Here is an 18,683-nt window from a genome sequence, read left to right as displayed (position 1 = left end):
TTGGATGAGTAATTGTCTACATACTGTTCTGGTACAGGAAGAAACAGCCAGTTGACGTTTCGCTGGAATAGGATACAGAAGGGGGGCAAATGGAGGGTAGGTATGACACGTTGGTATAGGCGCAGCAGAAGCCTAAGTATGCAGAGGATAGGCGAGAACAATCTGCTTTTGATCCCCAAGTTTATGGAACGTATACAATTTGTGACAAAGTTTGAGGAACTTCAGAAGAGAGGGCAATCTAATCAGCTGGTAGAGGTTGCGTGTGAGACGCAAAAGATGATACAGAATGCAAAGGTGTTCTAAGACTCTAAGGAATGGTAAAATTTTGAGAGTGCTGAGATCGAAGCTCTATTGGTGGAAGTAACACTGGGGCAGTTAAGGCTTTTGGAAAGACGAAGCAAGAAATAAGATTAGGGGTTAACATCCTGTTGATGAAACAGGTATTAGAGACAGAGCATAACCCAGAATTGGGAAGAATGGGGAAGCAGGACAGCTGTGTCCATCCAAAGGAATCGTCGTATCATTCACCTTAAGCTGTGGAGGGACATCACAGAGAAACTAAACTTGGTCGAAAATCAAGTTTGGAGACACCACCTTACCACAGCATTGCCTCAACCAGTGGGTTTTTCCAAGAACAGAGGATGGTTGAATGATGGAATCCCCACATTGTCGAGTTTGCTGTTTTCTTGATTTGAGTTTGTTGTAGGCTGGGGATGCATGATTATTCCAAGATATGAGAAAGAAAGTGAGAGTCCTCTGCCCATGTCAGCAAAGAGAACTGGAGCAGCAGGTCCGCCGCCTTACTGTAAACGCTTATCTTCCTCCACGTAATTGGGCACTGTTCTCGTATTTGATTCTAATTTATCTGTTCACTATAGGTGTGGATGCGCTAATAGCTTAATATCCACATCTGACACGCATGTTGTTGTGTATGCTTTTAATAAATTTACAAGTAGATAAATGAAACAGTCAATGAACAAAACGCCTTATTGTTTGGAAAGCAATACACTTATCTTTATCTCCTTTTGGCTGTGGCTGTATGAGCATGTGTGGTATTAATTGGGGTTCACATACTCAGGAACTGCAAAAACACTGAGTGGCATTACAGCGCCAGTCTGCAGATGACGGACACTGAACGTTTACTGCAGCTGAGACAAGTATGTGTCTATTGTTGGCCATCGACTCTCTATATATGCATGCCTGGTCTAGGCTTGACTGAGTGACGTTACACCAACACTGCACTCTGAAGGCAGAAGTGGAACTTTGTCACTTCTCTGCTGTCATCATGGAACTGTTGATACTCTCATAGACAGAATTCAGTCTGGTCTCTGACAGAACTCGTACCAGGCGCTGGCAGAGCTGGAGAAACTTGCCGTGTGTGGTGCCTCAAAACTACAGGAGTGGCTTACTGTTTCATTCTAATTGGTACCTGGTGATGCTGCTTAGGCGTACAGCATCTCTGTGATGATCGATTGACGATTAGCTGCAGGCAATTATCGTGGACACCACAGGTGTCACCTTCAACAGTGTCTCAGGCCCACATGCCACGATACACTGAGGAGAGGTAATTTAATGTAGAACACTGACGCAAGGCCCGGTGATGAGAAACTTTATGCTTGCATCCCCCCTCCCATTATTGGTGTTAGACCGTCAGCGAGAGAGCACCCTGAGTTCCTGCTACTAATAAGGCAAGCGCACCATCCGCTTGTTACATATTTTTTACGAGCTTCAAACAGGAGTGACTTATTTTCAGTTATCTGTGTAGTTACTAGTTTATTTTTTGTAATTTCTTGTGTGTTCGAGTGCTTACAGCATTTTATTTCAATAACAGTGTAGTATACAGTACCGCCGTTGCTATCGACCCTCGTACCGTACAGGCTTTTGTTTGTTTGGTTAGAACAACTGAGTGTCAGTTAGACGGTCAGTGAGAGAGCACTTCGATTTCCCGCTGCTAATAAGGCGAGGACACCGAGCTTCAAACAGGAGTGACTGCAGTAATGGATAGGAACTGTGATTGTTGTGTACAGATGCGAGCTGAGTTGGAGACTCTTTGCTCATAGCTCCAGGCTGCGTTGGCTTCCATCACACAGCTTGAGGCTGCTGCCAATAGGCGCCACTGTGGGGGACCGAACGCAGGATGCGAGGGACGTCTCACGTGTCCTCCGATCGGTCCACTGCTGCGACCACCCTGGGTACTGCCTGCACTGAGGTTGACCCCTAACCCATGTTCGAGTGGAAGATCATTCCAAAGTCTGGCAGGCAGCGAAAAACATTCCGAAAGGCCGATCATAGGGCTCCCTGGTTCGTTTGAAGAGCAGGTTTCGGGTGTTATCTCTGGCTGACGATGTCTGGGCATTCACAGAGGATGGGTTTGCTGGTAGTTGGGGGCTCCAACGTTAGGCGCGTAATGGGTCCCCTTAGGAACATGGCTGCCAAGGTGGGGAAGGAAGCCAGTGTGCACTTCGTGTGCATTCCAGGGGGATTCATTTCAGATGTGGAAAGGGTGCTCTTCAGTACAGGGTGCTCCCATCTGCAGGTGATGGCTCAGGTCGGTAGCAATGACGTGTGTCGCTTTGGATTGGAGCAGATTCTGTCTGGTTTCGGGCAGCTAGCTGAAATGGTAAAGACTGCCAGTCTTTGCTTCCGAGATTAAGGCAGAGCTCACCATCTGCAGCATCGTCGATAGAACCGACTCTGGTCCTTTGGTACAGAGCCGAGTGGAGGGTCTTAATCAGAAGCTCGAGCGGTTCTGTGACTGTGTAGGATGCAGATTCCTTGACTTGCGTCATTGGGTGGCGGGTTTCCGGTTTCCGCTTAATAGGTCAGGAGTTTACTACACACAGGAGGTGGCTACACGGGTAGCGGGGGCTGTGTGGAAGAAACTGGGCGGTTTCTTAGGTTAGAATGTCACAGGGGACCACAGAAGGGGCGTCTATCTAAAAGTGAGCAGGTAGAACACAGTAAGGTAGATGTAGAAACGCTTGGTATTGTAGTTGTAAATTGTCGTAGCTGTGTTGGGGAAAGAACCACAGCTCGAAGCCCTAATAGAAGCACTGAAGCTCAAATAGTTGTAGGTACAGAGAGCTGGCTAAAGCCGGAAATAAGTTCAGCCGAATTGTTTTCAAATGGTCTAACAGTGTTTAGCAAAGATAGATTAAATGCAGTTGGTGGTGGATTATTTATTGCTGTCAGAGGTAGTTGGCCTTGTATCGCAATTGACCATCAGATTAAACTATTAATTGGATCGTTTTACCGACCCCCCGACTCAGAAGATATAGTTGCTGAACAGTTCAAAGAAAACCTGAGTCTCATTTCAAATAAGTACTCAGCTCATACAGTTATAGTCTGTGGTGACATCAATCTACCCTCGATAAGCTGGAAAAATTATACGATTAAAGCCGGCGGCAGGCATAAAACGTCATCCGAAATTGTACTGAATGCATTCTCAGAAAATTATTTTGAACAATTGGCTCTTCAGCCCACTCGAAGCGTAAATGGTTGCGACAGCATACTTGACCTTTCAGCAACACCTACAACCATCAAAAAGAAACGCAAAGTATATCTATTTGAAAAAGCTGATAAAAATGCTCTTAACGCATTTTTAAGAGACAGGCTTCACTCCTTCAGATCTGATCATGTAAGTGTAGAAAAGTCATGGAAGGTTTTCAAAGTGATAGTATCGACAGGAATTGAGAGATATAAACCACATATTTAATAAGTGATGGTACTGATCCCCCATGGTACACAATACGGGTTTCATCGTCGTTGCAGAAGTAACGAAGAAAGCATGCCAAATTTAAAAGAACGCAAAATCTTCAAGACGTGCAAAGTTTTACCGAAGTTTGAAATATAGCGCGTACTTCAGTGCGAGATGCATTTAATAATTTCCACAACGAAATTCTGTCTCGAAATCTGGCAGAAAACACTTAAAGATTCTGGTCATACATAAAGCACACCACTGGTAAGGCGCAATCAGTACCTTCACTGCGCGATAACAACGGTGAAGTCACTGATTGACAGTGCCACTAAAGCAGGGTTATTAAACACGGTTTTCCGAAACTCTTTCACCAAAGAAGACGAAGTACATATTCCTGAATTCCAATCACGAACAACTGCCAAGATGAGAAACATAGAAATAGATATCCTCGGTATAACAAAGCAGCTTCAATCACTTAATAAAGGCCTCCGATCCAGATTGTATACCAGTCAAGTTCCTCTCAGAGTATGGTGATAAAATAGCTCCATATTTAGCAATTATATACAACCACTCACTCACAGAAAGATCCGTACCTAAAGACTGGAATATTGCTCAAGTCACACCAATATCCAAAAAGGGAAGTAGGAGTAATTACAGGTCTATATCACTAACGGTGATTTGCAGTAGGGTTTTGGAACATATACTGTATTCGAACATTATGAAGTACCTCGAAGAAAACGATTTATTGAAACATAGCACGGATACAGAAAATGTCGTTCTTGTGGAACACAACTAGCTCTTTATACTCATGAAATAATGAATGCTATCGACAGGGGATGTCAAATTAATTCCATATTTTTAGATTTCCAGAAGGCTTTCGACACCGTTCCTCACAAGCGTTTTCTAACCAAACTGCGTGCCTATGGAGTATCGCCTCAGTTTTGCGACTGCATTCGTGATTTCCTTTCAGAAAGGTCACAGTTCGTAGTAAAAGACGGAAAGTCATCGAGTAAAACAGAAGTAACATCCGGCGTTCCCCAAGGAAGTGCTATAGGCCCTCTGTTGTTCCTGATCTATATTAACGACTTAGGAGACAATCTGAGTAGCCGTCTTAGACTGCTTGCAGATGATGCTGTCATTTACTATCTTGTAAAGTTATCAGATGATCAAAACGACTTGCAAAACGAATTAGATAAGGTATCTGTATAGTGCGAAAAGTGGCAATTGACCCTGAATAAAGAAAAGTGTGAAGTTATTCACACGAGTACTAAAAGAAATCAGCTAAATTTCGATTACGCGATAACTCACACAAATCTGAAGGCTGTAAATTCAGCTAAATACCTAGGGATTACAATTACAAATAACCTAAATTGGAACGATCACATAGATAATATTTTGGGTAGAGCCAACCAAAGACAGCGATTCATTGGCATAACACTTAGAGGGTGCAACAGGTCTACTAAAGAGACTGCTTACACCACGCTTGTCCGCAGTATTCTTGAGTACTGCTGTGCGGTGTGGGATCCGCATCAGGTGGGACTGAGGGATGACATGGAAAAAGTTCAAAGAAGGACAGCTCGTTTCCTATTATCGCGAAATAGGGGAGATAGTGTCACAGACACGATACGTGATTTGGAGTGGCAATCATTAAAACAAAGGAGTATTTCGTTGCGACGGGATTTCCTCATGAAATTTCAATCATCAGTTTTCTTCTCCGATTGCGAAAACACTTTGATGGCACCCACCTGTATAGGGAGAAATGATCACCACGATAAAATAAGAGAAATCAGGGCTCGCACAGAAAAATTTAAGTGCTCATTTTTCCCGCCTGCCGTTAAGAGTGGAACGGTAGAGAGACAGCTTGAAGGTGGTTCATTGAACCCTCTGCCCGGCACTTTATTGTGAACAGCAGAGTAATCACGTAGATGTAGATGAAATACTAGGGACGGAAATTTCTTCCATCACCTGGATTGGAACCATCTTACCTCCGATGCGAGTGCCTCCACACAACCATGTTTATGTATGCCATGGTGGAAGTTAACGAGATAGAAATGATTGGTGGTATTTATTGTAATAATTCCTTGGGTTTTTAACATAATTGATTTTGATGTAGCAGAGGCTACACCATGAGGTGAAGTTATTGAAGCAGATGAAGATATGCTGTTGAGTAAGATTTACAGTGACAAAAGAAGCGTGATGTGTAGGACAAGGAGCTATATAGCAAACATAATTCAATGGGACACCTGCCCTTTGGCAATTTCCTCCCACAGTTCCGAATGGGGGACTAGTCTGGAATATTTCGCCAATGGAGGGGTCATCATAATACTTTTCAATTACAGGCCACTTGCCCTGTGGATACAGATCAGTGGTTCCCATTACCTTCTGCCTTTGAACACTGCTGACCCTTACGCTTTTAGGAGCAGTTACCCATGCCAAGGGCAAAAGAGCGTCCTGAAACTCTGTCCGCCCCTGCACCATTACTGATTTACTGATGATTATTTTCTAAATTTAAGCAGTAGCAATGTTTGAATTTGTATCCCAGGACGATTTGATAAGTATTCAGAGATGCTACCCTTAAGTCATGGGGATAGAAACTTGCATACAGAATGACATCACACAACTTTACTAGAGCTAGTAGCAAATAAAAGATTTTTAAGATGGTTGAAAGTAATGGCGTTATGAGCAGCGTCTCAGCAGCATTTTCTGGAATGTGTCGTTTTAGTCTTGTGTTGTAAATGCTATATTTAATTCGCTTTGTGGTGTTACGGACAGGTACTTTAAACTGCGAGCAAAAGATGTGGTCGTCGTATTTGTGCGACACTGTATGTACCGAATTGTCGAACAGTCATTAGGAACAATGAGGATCAATGAAGATATCTTTAAGATATGAGGCACTGAGTCTGGCTTGTTGAGGTTGTTTCGCAACATGTGGTTGTTATGGACGAGAGGATAATGAACAGAATGAATCCTTTTCAACGCATTGTTCATATTATGCAAAATGTGGTAGTGGTTTTCTTCATGTGTGTCACCATCCACCCCCCCTCCCCTCCCCCAGGCAGGCGAGCAGTCAAGTCAGCAGCATGCCCTGCACTCACCCCCCCCCCCCCCCCCCCACAGCCGCCGCTGCGAGGGCGACCACTGCGCCGACCCCCCTCCCTCCCGGTTCCCGCCGTGAGTGCCCACTGTAGCGCACAGTCCGGCGACTCGCGCCCGACTATCTCGCTGGTGTGCAGCGCTTTAAGAGGAACTTTTTAAAACTACTCTCCATCACGATTACACATTCGTACAGAGTTTTCTCAGACCTAGTATTAACATATGTAAGTAACTCTTCAGGCTTTCCTGGCGATCTAATGACATCTTTGGTTGTCGGGTGTTCTGCCAGATATCAGCGTCGTACTTGCACGATATTTCAGTCACGTACCTCATAACCTTCATCAGGTGTGACCTGAGACTGCTCCTCGAGTGGACCTGGTCCAGTATTTATGCCTATGGCCTTCCCCCTCCACCAACGGCTTCAGGCGCTTCCTCTGTGGTCCGCGCCCATTCCCTGCGACCTGCTGGAGCATTGCTGCTCCGTTTTCTGTCTGCTGCGGTTCTAGGTGTTCCCTCTGCGGTCCACGCCCACCAAACCCGCAGAGAGAACACCTAGAACCGCAGCGGACGGAAAACGGAGCAGCAACGCTCCAGCAGGTCACAGGGAATGGGCGAGGACCACAGAGGAAGCGCCTGCAGCCGTTGGTGGAGGGGGAAGGCCATAGGCATAAATACTGGACCAGGTCCACTCGAGGAGCAGTCTCAGGTCGCACCTGATGAAGGTTACGAGCTACGTGACCGAAATATCGTGCAAGTACGACGCTGATATCCAGCTGAACACCGGACAACCCAAGATGTCATTAGATCGCCGGGAAAGCCTGAAGAGTTACATCAAAAGTCTCTACGGGGAGGAGATGTATCAGAATATCAAGAAGCTGGACAAGCTACGGCAGAAGAAAGGGAAGATGCTGAGTTCTCTCAGTTTTTTGCTGAGGTGTCGAGATGGAAAAGTGGTACCAGTATTCGCCAGAATTAAACATCACATCAACTCCAGAGCGGCGAACAAGATAAAACGCAGAGCCAGCATGGCACTGGTGAGAGAGAGGATTCGAGATATGCGCCACAGGTTAGATGTTGTGGCCAGGGAGCTGTTACACATTCATCTGTACATGGCAGCCTCCTCAACAAGAGAAGATTGGGATTGGATAGACCGTGCCTCCTGGTCTCTAGCTGAGTGTGCTAGAAGGAATGCCTCATCTTGCCAATCTGCAAAGTTTGACCGCATGAGTAAGAAAGCACAGCAGATGGAAGAGACACGCTCTGTGACGAATCTGAGTGGTATACAGTTTGATGATACAACCTTAAAGATACTCAGCAAGGGTCTCAACTTTGCTACGACCCCTAGAAACGTACCCATTTCAGGTTTCGTCAGTGCAGTAGAGCAAGTTGCAGCCACACTTCCACCTAATGTGGCAGAGGAAGTCTGCCGAGAGACCTGCAGGGCCCTCACCAAGGCCAGGCCGCCGAAATCGAACATCACAACCGAGGAGAAGCTTGCACTCAAGAAACTCCGGGAAGACAACAGCATTGTGGTACTGCCAGCAGACAAAGGGAACTCCACTGTCATCTTGCAGCGGGTGGATTATGATGAGAAAGTACGCCAACTTCTGGAGGACCCTGCATACAGAATTCTGGAGTGTGACCCCCACGGACAAGGTGGGCAAGAAGACTAATGCTCTCTTGAAGGAAACAGGGATGCCCGATAAGACCATAAGACAACTACAGGAAAAAGCGCCAGTGCCACCTAGACTGTATGGTCTGCCTAAAATACACAAGGAGGGCGTGCCCCTACGTCCAATTGTCAGTAATATTGGGGCACCTACGTACACAACAGCCAAGTACTTGAAAGGTCTCCTGTCTCCATATGTGGGGAAATGTATTCACCACATCCGCAACTCAGAAGATTTCCTGCAACGCCTCAAGCAACTGCACATCACAGATTCGGACATAATGGTTAGTTTTGATGTGGTATCGCTGTTCACCAGGATCCCACTGAAGGACTCACTAGAACTGATTGCAGAGAAATTTGACGGTGCTCTGTTGGACCTGTTCAGCCATACACTGACATCCACCTATTTCCTGTACAGAAACCAATATTACGAGGAAACTGAAGGTGTAGCTATGGACAGCCCACTGTCCCCTGTGGTTGCCAACATGTTTATGGAGAGTTTTGAGGAGAGGGCATTGGAGACAGCAACATTTAAACCCACATGCTTCTTTAGGTATGTGGATGACACCTTCGTGATCTGGCCACATAGGATGGACAGGCTCAATGAGTTTCTTGAACATCTTAACTCATGCCACCCTAATATCAAGTTCACCATGGAACTGGAGAAGAATGGCCAGCTGCCATTTCTGGATGTACTAGTCCAGAGGAAAGCAGATGGATCAATTGGCCACAGTGTGTACCGAAAACCAACACACACTGATTTATATCTGCAGGCCAGCAGCTGTCACCACCCTGCACAGAAGAATGGGGTTCTGAAGACTTTGGTCCACAGAGCACATGCCCTGTCAGACCAAGAGAATCTACCTATAGAGACAGAACGTCTCAAAACAGTTTTCTCCAAGAATGGATACACGGACAGACAAATTGAGAGGGCACTCCAACCAGCCACTATACCACAGGTTCCTGAAGAAGACCAAGATGAAGCAAAGAAGGTGGCATATCTGCCCTATGCTGGCTCTATTTCTGCCAGAATCAGTAGGATCCTCCGTAAACACAATATCAAGTGTGTTTTCTGTCCATCCAACAAGATTGGGGGACTGCTGGGGAGTGTCAAAGACGACCTGGGGCTACGAAAACCAGCGATGTACAATATACCTTGTCAATGTGGCATGTCCTACATTGGCCAGACGACAAGAACTGTGGAGATCAGGTGCAAAGAACATCAGAAGCACACTAGATTAAGACAGGTGACTAAGTCAGCCATTGCTGAACACTGTCTAGAACTAGATCATGCCATGAAGTATGAGGATACCAAGATTCTAGCACAAACACCCAGATTTTGGGACAGTGTTATAAGAGAATCGATAGAAATTAAAATGGCTGACGATCTTAAAGGGTGTTTCAAAAATGACCGGTATATTTGAAACGGCAATAAAAACTAAACGAGCAGCGATAGAAATACACCGTTTGTTGCAATATGCTTGGGACAACAGTACATTTTCAGGCAGACAAACTTTCGAAATTACAGTAGTTACAACTTTCAACAACAGATGGCGCTGCGGTCTGGGAAACTCTATGGTACGATATTTTCCACATATCCACCATGCGTAGCAATAATATGGCGTAGTCTCTGAATGAAATTACCCGAAACCTTTGACAACGTGTCTGGCGGAATGGCTTCACATGCAGATGAGATGTACTGCTTCAGCTGTTCAATTGTTTCTGGATTCTGGCGGTACACCTGGTCTTTCAAGTGTCCCCACAGAAAGAAGTCACAGGGGTTCATGTCTGGCGAATAGGGAGGCCAATCCACGCCGCCTCATCATCGAAATATTCATTCAGGAAATTAAAGACGTCGGCCGTGCGATGTGGCCGGGCACCATCTTGCATAAACCACGAGGTGTTCGCAGTGTCGTCTAAGGCAGTTTGTACCGCCACAAATTCACGAAGAATGTCCAGATAGCGTGATGCAGTAATCGTTTCGGATCTGAAAAATGGGCCAATGAGTCCTTTGGAAGAAATGGCGGCCCAGACCAGTACTTTTTGAGGATGCAGGGACGATGGGACTGCAACATGGGGCTTTTCGGTTCCCCATATGCGCCAGTTCTGTTTATTGACGAAGCCGTCCAGGTAAAAATAAGCTTCGTCAGTAAACCAAATGCTGCACACATGCATATCGCCGTCATGAATCCTGTGCACTATATCATTAGCGAATGTCTCTCGTGCAGCAATGGTAGCGGCGCTGAGGGGTTGCCGCGTTTGAATTTTGTATGGATAGAGGTGTAAACTCTGGCGCATGAGACGATACGTGGACGTTGGCGTCATTTGGACCGCAGCTGCAACACGGCGAATGGAAACCCGAGGCCGCTGTTGGATCACCTGCTGCACTAGCTGCGCGTTGCCCTCTGTGGTTGCCGTATGCGGTCGCCCTACCTTTCCAGCACGTTCATCCGTCACATTCCCAGTCCGTTGAAATTTTTCAAACAGATCCTTTATTGTATCGCTTTTCGGTCCTTTGGTTACATTAAACCTCCGTTGAAAACTTCGTCTTGTTGCAACAACACTGTGTTCTAGGCGGTGGAATTCCAACACCAGAAAAATCCTCTGTTCTAAGGAATAAACCATGTTGTCTACAGCACACTTGCACGTTGTGAACAGCACACGCTTACAGCAGAAAGACGATGTACAGAATGGCGCACCCACAGACTGCGTTGTCTTCTATATCTTTCACATCACTTGCAGCGCCATCTGTTGTTGAAAATTGTAACTACTGTAATTTCGAAAGTTTGTCCGCCTGAAAATGTACTGTTGTCCCAAGCATATTGCAACAAACGGTGTATTTCTATCGCTGCTCGTTTAGTTTTTATTGCCGTTTAAAATATACCGGTCATTTTTGAAACACCCTGTATGAACCGTGACACAGGGTACCAGCTAAGCAGAGCCTGGGATCCGGCTCTGGAATTGTTAAAGGAGCAACGGGGCCAGCTGCAACACTACACAAACAGAAGAACCAGAGACATGGAGATGGAAAACGAGCCCCTGACGGACTGCCAGGCGCACCAGACCGAAGATGGAACACCCAGAAGTGAGACTGGTGGGCGCGGACCGCAGAGGGAACATCCAGAGCCGCAGCGGACGAAAAACGGAGCGGCAACGGTCCAACAGCTCGTGGTGAGTGGGCGCGGACCGTAGGGGGTACGCTTGGTACCCCAGACCGTAGATGAAACCCCCAGGAGCGGGTTTGGTGGGCGCGGACCGCAGAGGGAACACCTAGAACCGCAGCGGACGGAAAACGGAACAGCAACGCTCCAGCAGGTCGCAGGGACTGGGCGTGGACCACGGAGGAAGCGCCTGCAGCCGTTGGTGGAGGGGGAAGGCCATAGGCATAAATACTGGACCAGGTCCACTCGAGGAGCAGTCTCAGGTCGCATCTGATGAAGGTTACGAGCTACGTGACCGAAATATCGTGCAAGTACGACGCTGATATCCGGCAGAACAGCCGACAACCCAAGATGTCAACATATGTAAGAATAACATTAACACTACATCTTGTCCAATTAACTGTTCAATTATAAGTCGAAATATTATTCATCAAAGAAAATTAGTAAATACGAACAGTATCATACCATTATAATACATGAGAAATTTAGAACACTGCACCAGTTACAGTATTGACAAAAAATTAGTTTGTCTGTAGCCATTATGTTACAGATTCCAATCGCCATTTTTAAAACAAGCCTTAGACTTGGTCTGATAAAAACTACATGTACAGAATTTTAGAGTGTTTGTAGAAGATAAAAAGGGACACTTTTGTATACAAAGCAAATGTCGCAGATGTATGAAGGTCTTACCTCCACTGATGTTCAGAGACGGTGTTCAAAGTGCTGTTAGATGGGCATTTTTTTAGAGATGTTGCGGGGCTCCTCCTGGAGGGAGACGAGTTGTTCGGTGTACCAGGCACTGGCAGACACCCCAGGTGAGCCGGTTGCCTGTTAGGCTGAGGCTACAACCATTATTTGTGGAATACCCACATGTTTCGAGTGTGTTATGCAATCATTAGCACCCAGCTGGCACTTGAGTAATGTCTCTAAAACATCACACAGTCTCTGTACATCACTAGCGTAGGAACCCTCAAGGACCACTAGCAGGTAGAGGGTGCACCTGTGAAATTTGTGTCACATATAAATTGTTTTTTTTTTAATCTTCTCTAAACACTCGAAAATTTTGTGTATGTAGTCTTTTTTACTCCCTTATAATAAAAGAGTCAATAATACATCGAAATAGAGTAGTTAGGTTTTAACAGGTCCAGATGGAGGGTTGCCAAGCAGTCGAAAAACTGACTTTTGAAAGAGCACCAGTGATTATCTTGCGTAGCAAGTATAATCACGTAAGATCTAAAACTAGATATTCAGAAGGGTATTTGAACCTCATTCCTCAAATAATTGGACAGTCTTCAGCGCATAACCGTGAAGTGGACGGGTCCCGGTATTAAACTTACCTACAGTCTTGAATTCATCTTCGTATAATAAATCGATGTACTCAGCGGCAGCGTACCAGTAGACGCGATAGGCGGCGTACAGTGAGGCAGCTAGGCTGAACACCTGCGACAGCTCTGGCTGCCGCTCCTCGCACAGCGCACTGAAGTCGTCGGGAAAGGAGAGGTTCCACGGCTGATAGCGCAGTAGGCGTTCACTCAACAGCGGCCGCCTGTAACACAAAAGCCGCGCGGTTAAAAGTTAAAAACCAAGCATGTATGGTTTATGCAAGAATGTAAAAGTATCCAGACTGGATTTCCACTCAGCAGTGGACTAGAGACTTCCTGGCAGATTAAAACTGTGTGCCAGACTGTCACTCAAATGGTTCAAATGGCTCTGAGCACTGTGGGACTTAACATCTGAGGTCATCAGTCCCCTAGAACTACTTAAACCTAACCAACCTAAGGACATCACACACATCCGTGCCCGAGGCAGGATTCGAACCTGCGACAGTAGCGGTCGCGCGATTCCAGACTGTAGCGCCTAGAACCGCTCGGCCACGGGTGTCTAGTAAAAACAATCAACAATTAACTTGGTTTCACCTGTAGATGTAATAAGCGACTAGATGACTTCACTGACACACTCAACTTCGACCTCAATATGGACAATGTTTTTGTCTACTGCAATGAACACACCCTCTCCTGTGGCGTATAATCTGTGACTCCAATACACGTTCCATGACTCGCTAAATATCTCAGAGCTTTCCACTTCAGATTTCAGCCAGCTCTCGGTTCCAAGAATAATTTGAGCGGTAGAGCTTTCCTGGATGGCAGTAAATTCGGGAGCTTTTCTACGAAGTTACACTTTAATGATACAATTTTTGCAGTACAACTGTCTTTACTCTGAAAGCGGTCCGATTTCCCTATATCTGTACCAACTGACGAGTGTTCATGAGAGTAACTCAAACTACTGCCTAGCCTAAAACACCCCATTCCAACTCCACAAGTACTGTGCAGCTTTCTTCGTGTAGTACAACCCTGTCTTACAATATACTCATCTACACTTTTCAATCCACCTCCCCAACCGGCCGGCCGGGGTGGCCGAGCGGTTCTAGGCGCTACAGTCTGGAACCGCGCGACCGCAACGGTCGCAGGTTCGAATCCTGCCTCGGGCATGGATGTGTGTGATGTCCTTAGGTTAGTTATGTTTAAGTAGTCCTAAGTTCTAGGGGACTGATGACCACAGATGTTAAGTCCCATAGTGCTCAGAGCCAGAGCCTCCCCTACCACTCGTACCTTCACGCTCACTGCCTGACATAATATCTGCACTTTTATCGCATCCCACTATCTGCAGGTCTCCATATGTAGTGAATCAGTAACCCACTCACAATGCCGATGACAGTCGTGGAGTAGCGAACCAAAAATCCCCACACCATAACCAATGTGGAGTAAGAATAGGGTTCCTCAAAAACAGCCCCAGTTGACTGCAAATAATCCTGCATAACACTTTATCCGGAGTATGTATTTTACCACCCTAACAGACACCTCAGCTACTGACTTTCTCTGTTCAAGCCACCCTACACCACACAAGTTCCTTGCTCACACTGACCACTGCCTCTCCACACCCGTATACCACATCAGTTATCATGATGAACTTAACTGGGGATGTCAGTTGATCACCTTCGTTTGAAAAGACCTAGTCCACTTCCCAGACACATAATTCTGCAAAGTGACTCTAGTACCAACCTCTTCGGGTGTAACTGTAATTGTGTACAGTAGGTCTGTTTGGTGGTCAGGAGTTTACACTGTTTATCAGCTGCTACTGTTCGAATGCACAACGGACAACCGACAATTGATAGCAATCACGACAGATTCTAACTGTCCATCCTTATCCACGTTTTCCACTTCCATAACTACGCCACAATAAGCCACCTAAAGGAATCGGAGAACATCACCACAAGACCTACTGGGAGCTCACCCATTCCCACATAGGGAGCCACCTTGTCGCCCTCCATACTGCCAGCATATTTCCTACACCTCTCCCTCCCACGGCCACACATGTCAACCACTCGAGAGACAACTCCGCTTTCCTCTCACTCACAACTTCCAGTATTTAGTCTCTGTGCTACGAACTGATTTAAAGACACCGGCCACAGGACAAAATATGTGCGCTTTCTCCCCTCTTCTGGCGTCTTCCCGTCTTCCCTCATCACTACTTAGATTTTTCCTTCGTGTATTGAGATGAACATGAATTGTAGCCTCGCCGACTGGATGCCAATATATGGGCTAGAGCCGCTACTACACGGTATTAGCGTAATTTGTCCTGGAGATGACTTTTTTTTTCTTCCCACATAATGTGGGGACACGCTCAGTTTTCGTGTCAGGTTCCACATCACTATTTCCACGAATTATGAAAACTTCGGATGGATTTGCAACCGTCAATACTTTCTCTAGTCAAATCAGTAACACCGTTCATTGTGTTGGTTTTCTCCGCTCGTCTGCTATTTAATACTTGGCACATTTTTAGACAAAATACGAATAAAAAAATGGAAGGCTAAACAATCAAAAAACTGTAAATGACGAGTTTCCGTCACCATCTCCTACCATTCTGAATTAATTGATCCCATTATTTTCTATATCAGTAATGAATACTTCCATGGTTAAAAGTGAAATAAACTCTTAATAAATCTTAGTGAGTACAACAAAGATGTGAGTGTACACTGGTTCATACCTGAATATCAAGCGTCCTGGCCTGTCCTTTTCTTCCATCTCGTAGTGCTCTACCTGTTTGCTGACGTATTGCGCGTCGTGTACCAATCCGATTAATTTCGTGTGCAGCATGTCTTTCACACGTTCCACGTCCTTGATCCAACCGTGGAGTTGCTGACCACTCGTGTGGTTACCCTGAGACAAACAGAAAATAGTTCAAATTACTAGCATGACATTCACGAGTAGCAGCCTGTCTTAATTTACAGTTACATGTACCACTAGTACATAACACTGAAATTACTGCCAGTGCAAGAGTGTAGTACATTCAGTTTTGTACAGGTACTAAAACATTAATGCACAGCAGATGCCTAGTGGTGTTTTATTAAATATAACATTTGTGAATCTAAGAGAGCTGGAGATATTTCTTGGTAGTTGACATTACAAACGTCTGAATGTATGAAAGCAAACTCTTGTGACGGCAAGTCCGACAGAAACGTTCTGAGGCTGCCACCAGCGTCGAGTTCCCACATGTGGAGCCACATGGCGTGGCTGGGACTCTGATGAGATTCAATTCAAACACTGGAACGATTTTCCAAAATAGAATGGCCAGATTGTTGACAAATCCGTAAAAATCTTACTCGTTACCAACGCTGTGAGAAACCTGAACAGATGTTGCGACCTTTTACAAACGCAGTTATAGGCATCAGCCGCTCCATATCAGAAAAATTGTCTGAATTAATGGTGCACACATGAAATGTCAGTTTCACTCAAAATTTTGAAGCGTTTGTCCATTGCCTGGCAGCTCGCTTTTGCCGAAAATTTTCAGTTTCTTGCTCGTCATCTAACCCGATGCCGTCTATATCTGAACACGTCTCGAATATTGCAGATTTGAAGGAATGTAGCACGGTTTATTGACTTTGCAAGTTTCAGAGGGGAAAAAGTGAGCCTGTCCCAGTTGCTCTTGCTGACATTAACAGATAAACCAAATCATAGAAGATGTCTCGAAATAATTCCGGTGGATGGAAAGAGAATACTGTAGAATGATTAGGGTTCCATGTCTCAATCTGTAGAAATGGAACCCTTATAGATGCGGCCATTTGAGTCACATTTATTAATACTCGAAAACTCACTCGTCGAACCCTGGAAGGTGCTTTCCGTTGATCCAGAATAGTGAAATTTGGCAAGAAGCAAGGTTTCACAGCGTAAGTAAAGGAAAAGAATCCGAAAATTATTAATCTCTAATTATATAACACGAAAAAGTACTTTTTTTTCATGTTCTTATCAGTCTGTCTATTTGCCTGTCGGAGTGTCAAGATCATTTTTCCTGGACCAGTTTCGGGTACGAAATTCAAATTTATGTCACATATTAAAGTCTATGCTCCCTTGGCGTTGTACAAATTGTAAGCTTCTAAGTCAATGCAATCAAAAGATATGGCCATTTAGGTTACATATTTTGATACTCGGAAACTCACTCATTGAAACCTATAGGGTGCTCCTCATTGACTTAGAATCATGAGATTTGGCAACAACTAAGTTTTCTGCTACAAGCGAAGGAAAAAATGAAGAAAAAATCTGAAACTTGTTAAGTTGTAATTATATCACATAAAAATATCTTTTGCTATTTGGACATACATTGCATTCATCATCTGATATAATCATAACATACGAACATTACTGCATCCAAACATAAAATGTGTGTTGTAGTCATTTTTTAGTAGATAAACAGAAATGTCTTATTAAATCTTCTCTCCCTACATACATAAACTGAAGTCCCCTGCTCGCTTATTCTTGTTTGTTTTTGTAGGCTGAGGAGCTAATGTGGATATTCTGAACCGATCTTGGTATTCCTGGGACCAATATCTCGCCAGTATCGATACAGATTCTCGATAACAGTCAAAACTCGTTGGTATTCTCGATTCCCAGGATGGGGGATTTGTACAGAACCCTTAGTGCGTGAGTCCCTCTCGCACTTACCCATTCTGTTTTCCTTTTTTTTTTTTTTATCTACCTTAGCATCACCCAGTATGTTGTCCTGGAATGCGAGTGTTCATCACTACATCAGTAGTGGTCGAAGGAACAGTGACAGAACTACTCTTGTTCTCAATATGTGGTGTACCAATCCTCTTGGGACGTACTGAAACAGGTGACAGGGGTTCCACAACAGATTATATTGAGTTAGGGAACTAATGCTCGAAAATGCATATTTATTGTGTTAAGGACATACAGAGCAATCACCTCCTAACAACAATGGAGCTCATAGTAATCGGTCCAAGCAACGACTGTCAGACTCAATGCATGAGTTGCAATGATGCCAGCAGTTCTTTGTACTCTTGCAAGGATCTCGAGTGTCCGTTGTGCAGTTGAACAGTAGCAGCTGATAACAGTGTACACCCCTGACCACCAAACAGACCTGCTATACACAACTAGGCTCATAGCTCTCGAGCATCTCACTGGCGCATTAACCTGTGCTGGAAGCACACCACTATCTCTGCTGTCAGTGGTCCATTGCATCAGATAGCTTGTGACGTGTTCATGGTAAGGTGTGTTGCTGTGTTCAGTGCACAGTGAATAAGCAAAGGTGGAATGTGCAAGCACTGGGACAAAAGGACTTTGAACTCTACGTCTGCTTGTGTCAATCTATTATCGGCCACAGCGCTGCACAGGCAAACTTCATACAGTTTGTATTGTTGCGGATGATGCCTCATTCATCCGTGATGGTGTCTTCAACAGCCAAACAGCCAGATCTGGAATGAGGACAATCCCCGCGCCACACATATCGTTGGCCAACAGCAAAGATTATTTGTCAAGGTATTTTAGGGCATTATCCGAGATCACTCAGTAGGACCTTATTTGCTGCCTCTCTATCTGATTTGTCCACATAACCTGGTGTTTCTGTGAGATATGCTACCACATTGCTTGGAGAATGTACCGTTTCTTGCCCACAGAATTGTGTGGTTTCAACACGTCGGTAGCCTATTGCGATTGCGGTTTATCGTATCGCGACATTGCTGCTCGTGTTGGTCGAAATCCAATGACTTTAG

At 45.1% G+C, this 18,683-nt stretch overlaps 1 protein-coding gene across 1 annotated transcript in view; it reads right to left on the bottom strand.

Annotated features, from left to right (window-relative positions):
• Positions 1 to 18,683, bottom strand: part of LOC126212586 (uncharacterized) — an 85,969-nt gene that overhangs the window by 19,115 nt on the left and 48,171 nt on the right. The window contains exons 4-5 of the mRNA XM_049940016.1: positions 15,665 to 15,837; positions 12,958 to 13,166 (exon numbers count right to left, since the gene is read on the bottom strand). Of these exons, the coding sequence (XP_049795973.1) occupies positions 12,958 to 13,166; positions 15,665 to 15,837 (382 nt within the window). The remainder of the gene's footprint in view (positions 1 to 12,957; positions 13,167 to 15,664; positions 15,838 to 18,683) is intronic.

The sequence above is a fragment of the Schistocerca nitens genome, chromosome 11, assembly GCF_023898315.1.
Source record: "Schistocerca nitens isolate TAMUIC-IGC-003100 chromosome 11, iqSchNite1.1, whole genome shotgun sequence".
Lineage (NCBI taxonomy): Eukaryota > Metazoa > Arthropoda > Insecta > Orthoptera > Acrididae > Schistocerca > Schistocerca nitens.
The sequence above is the reverse complement of the archived record's forward strand: the minus strand, read 5'-3'. Positions and strand labels throughout refer to the sequence as shown.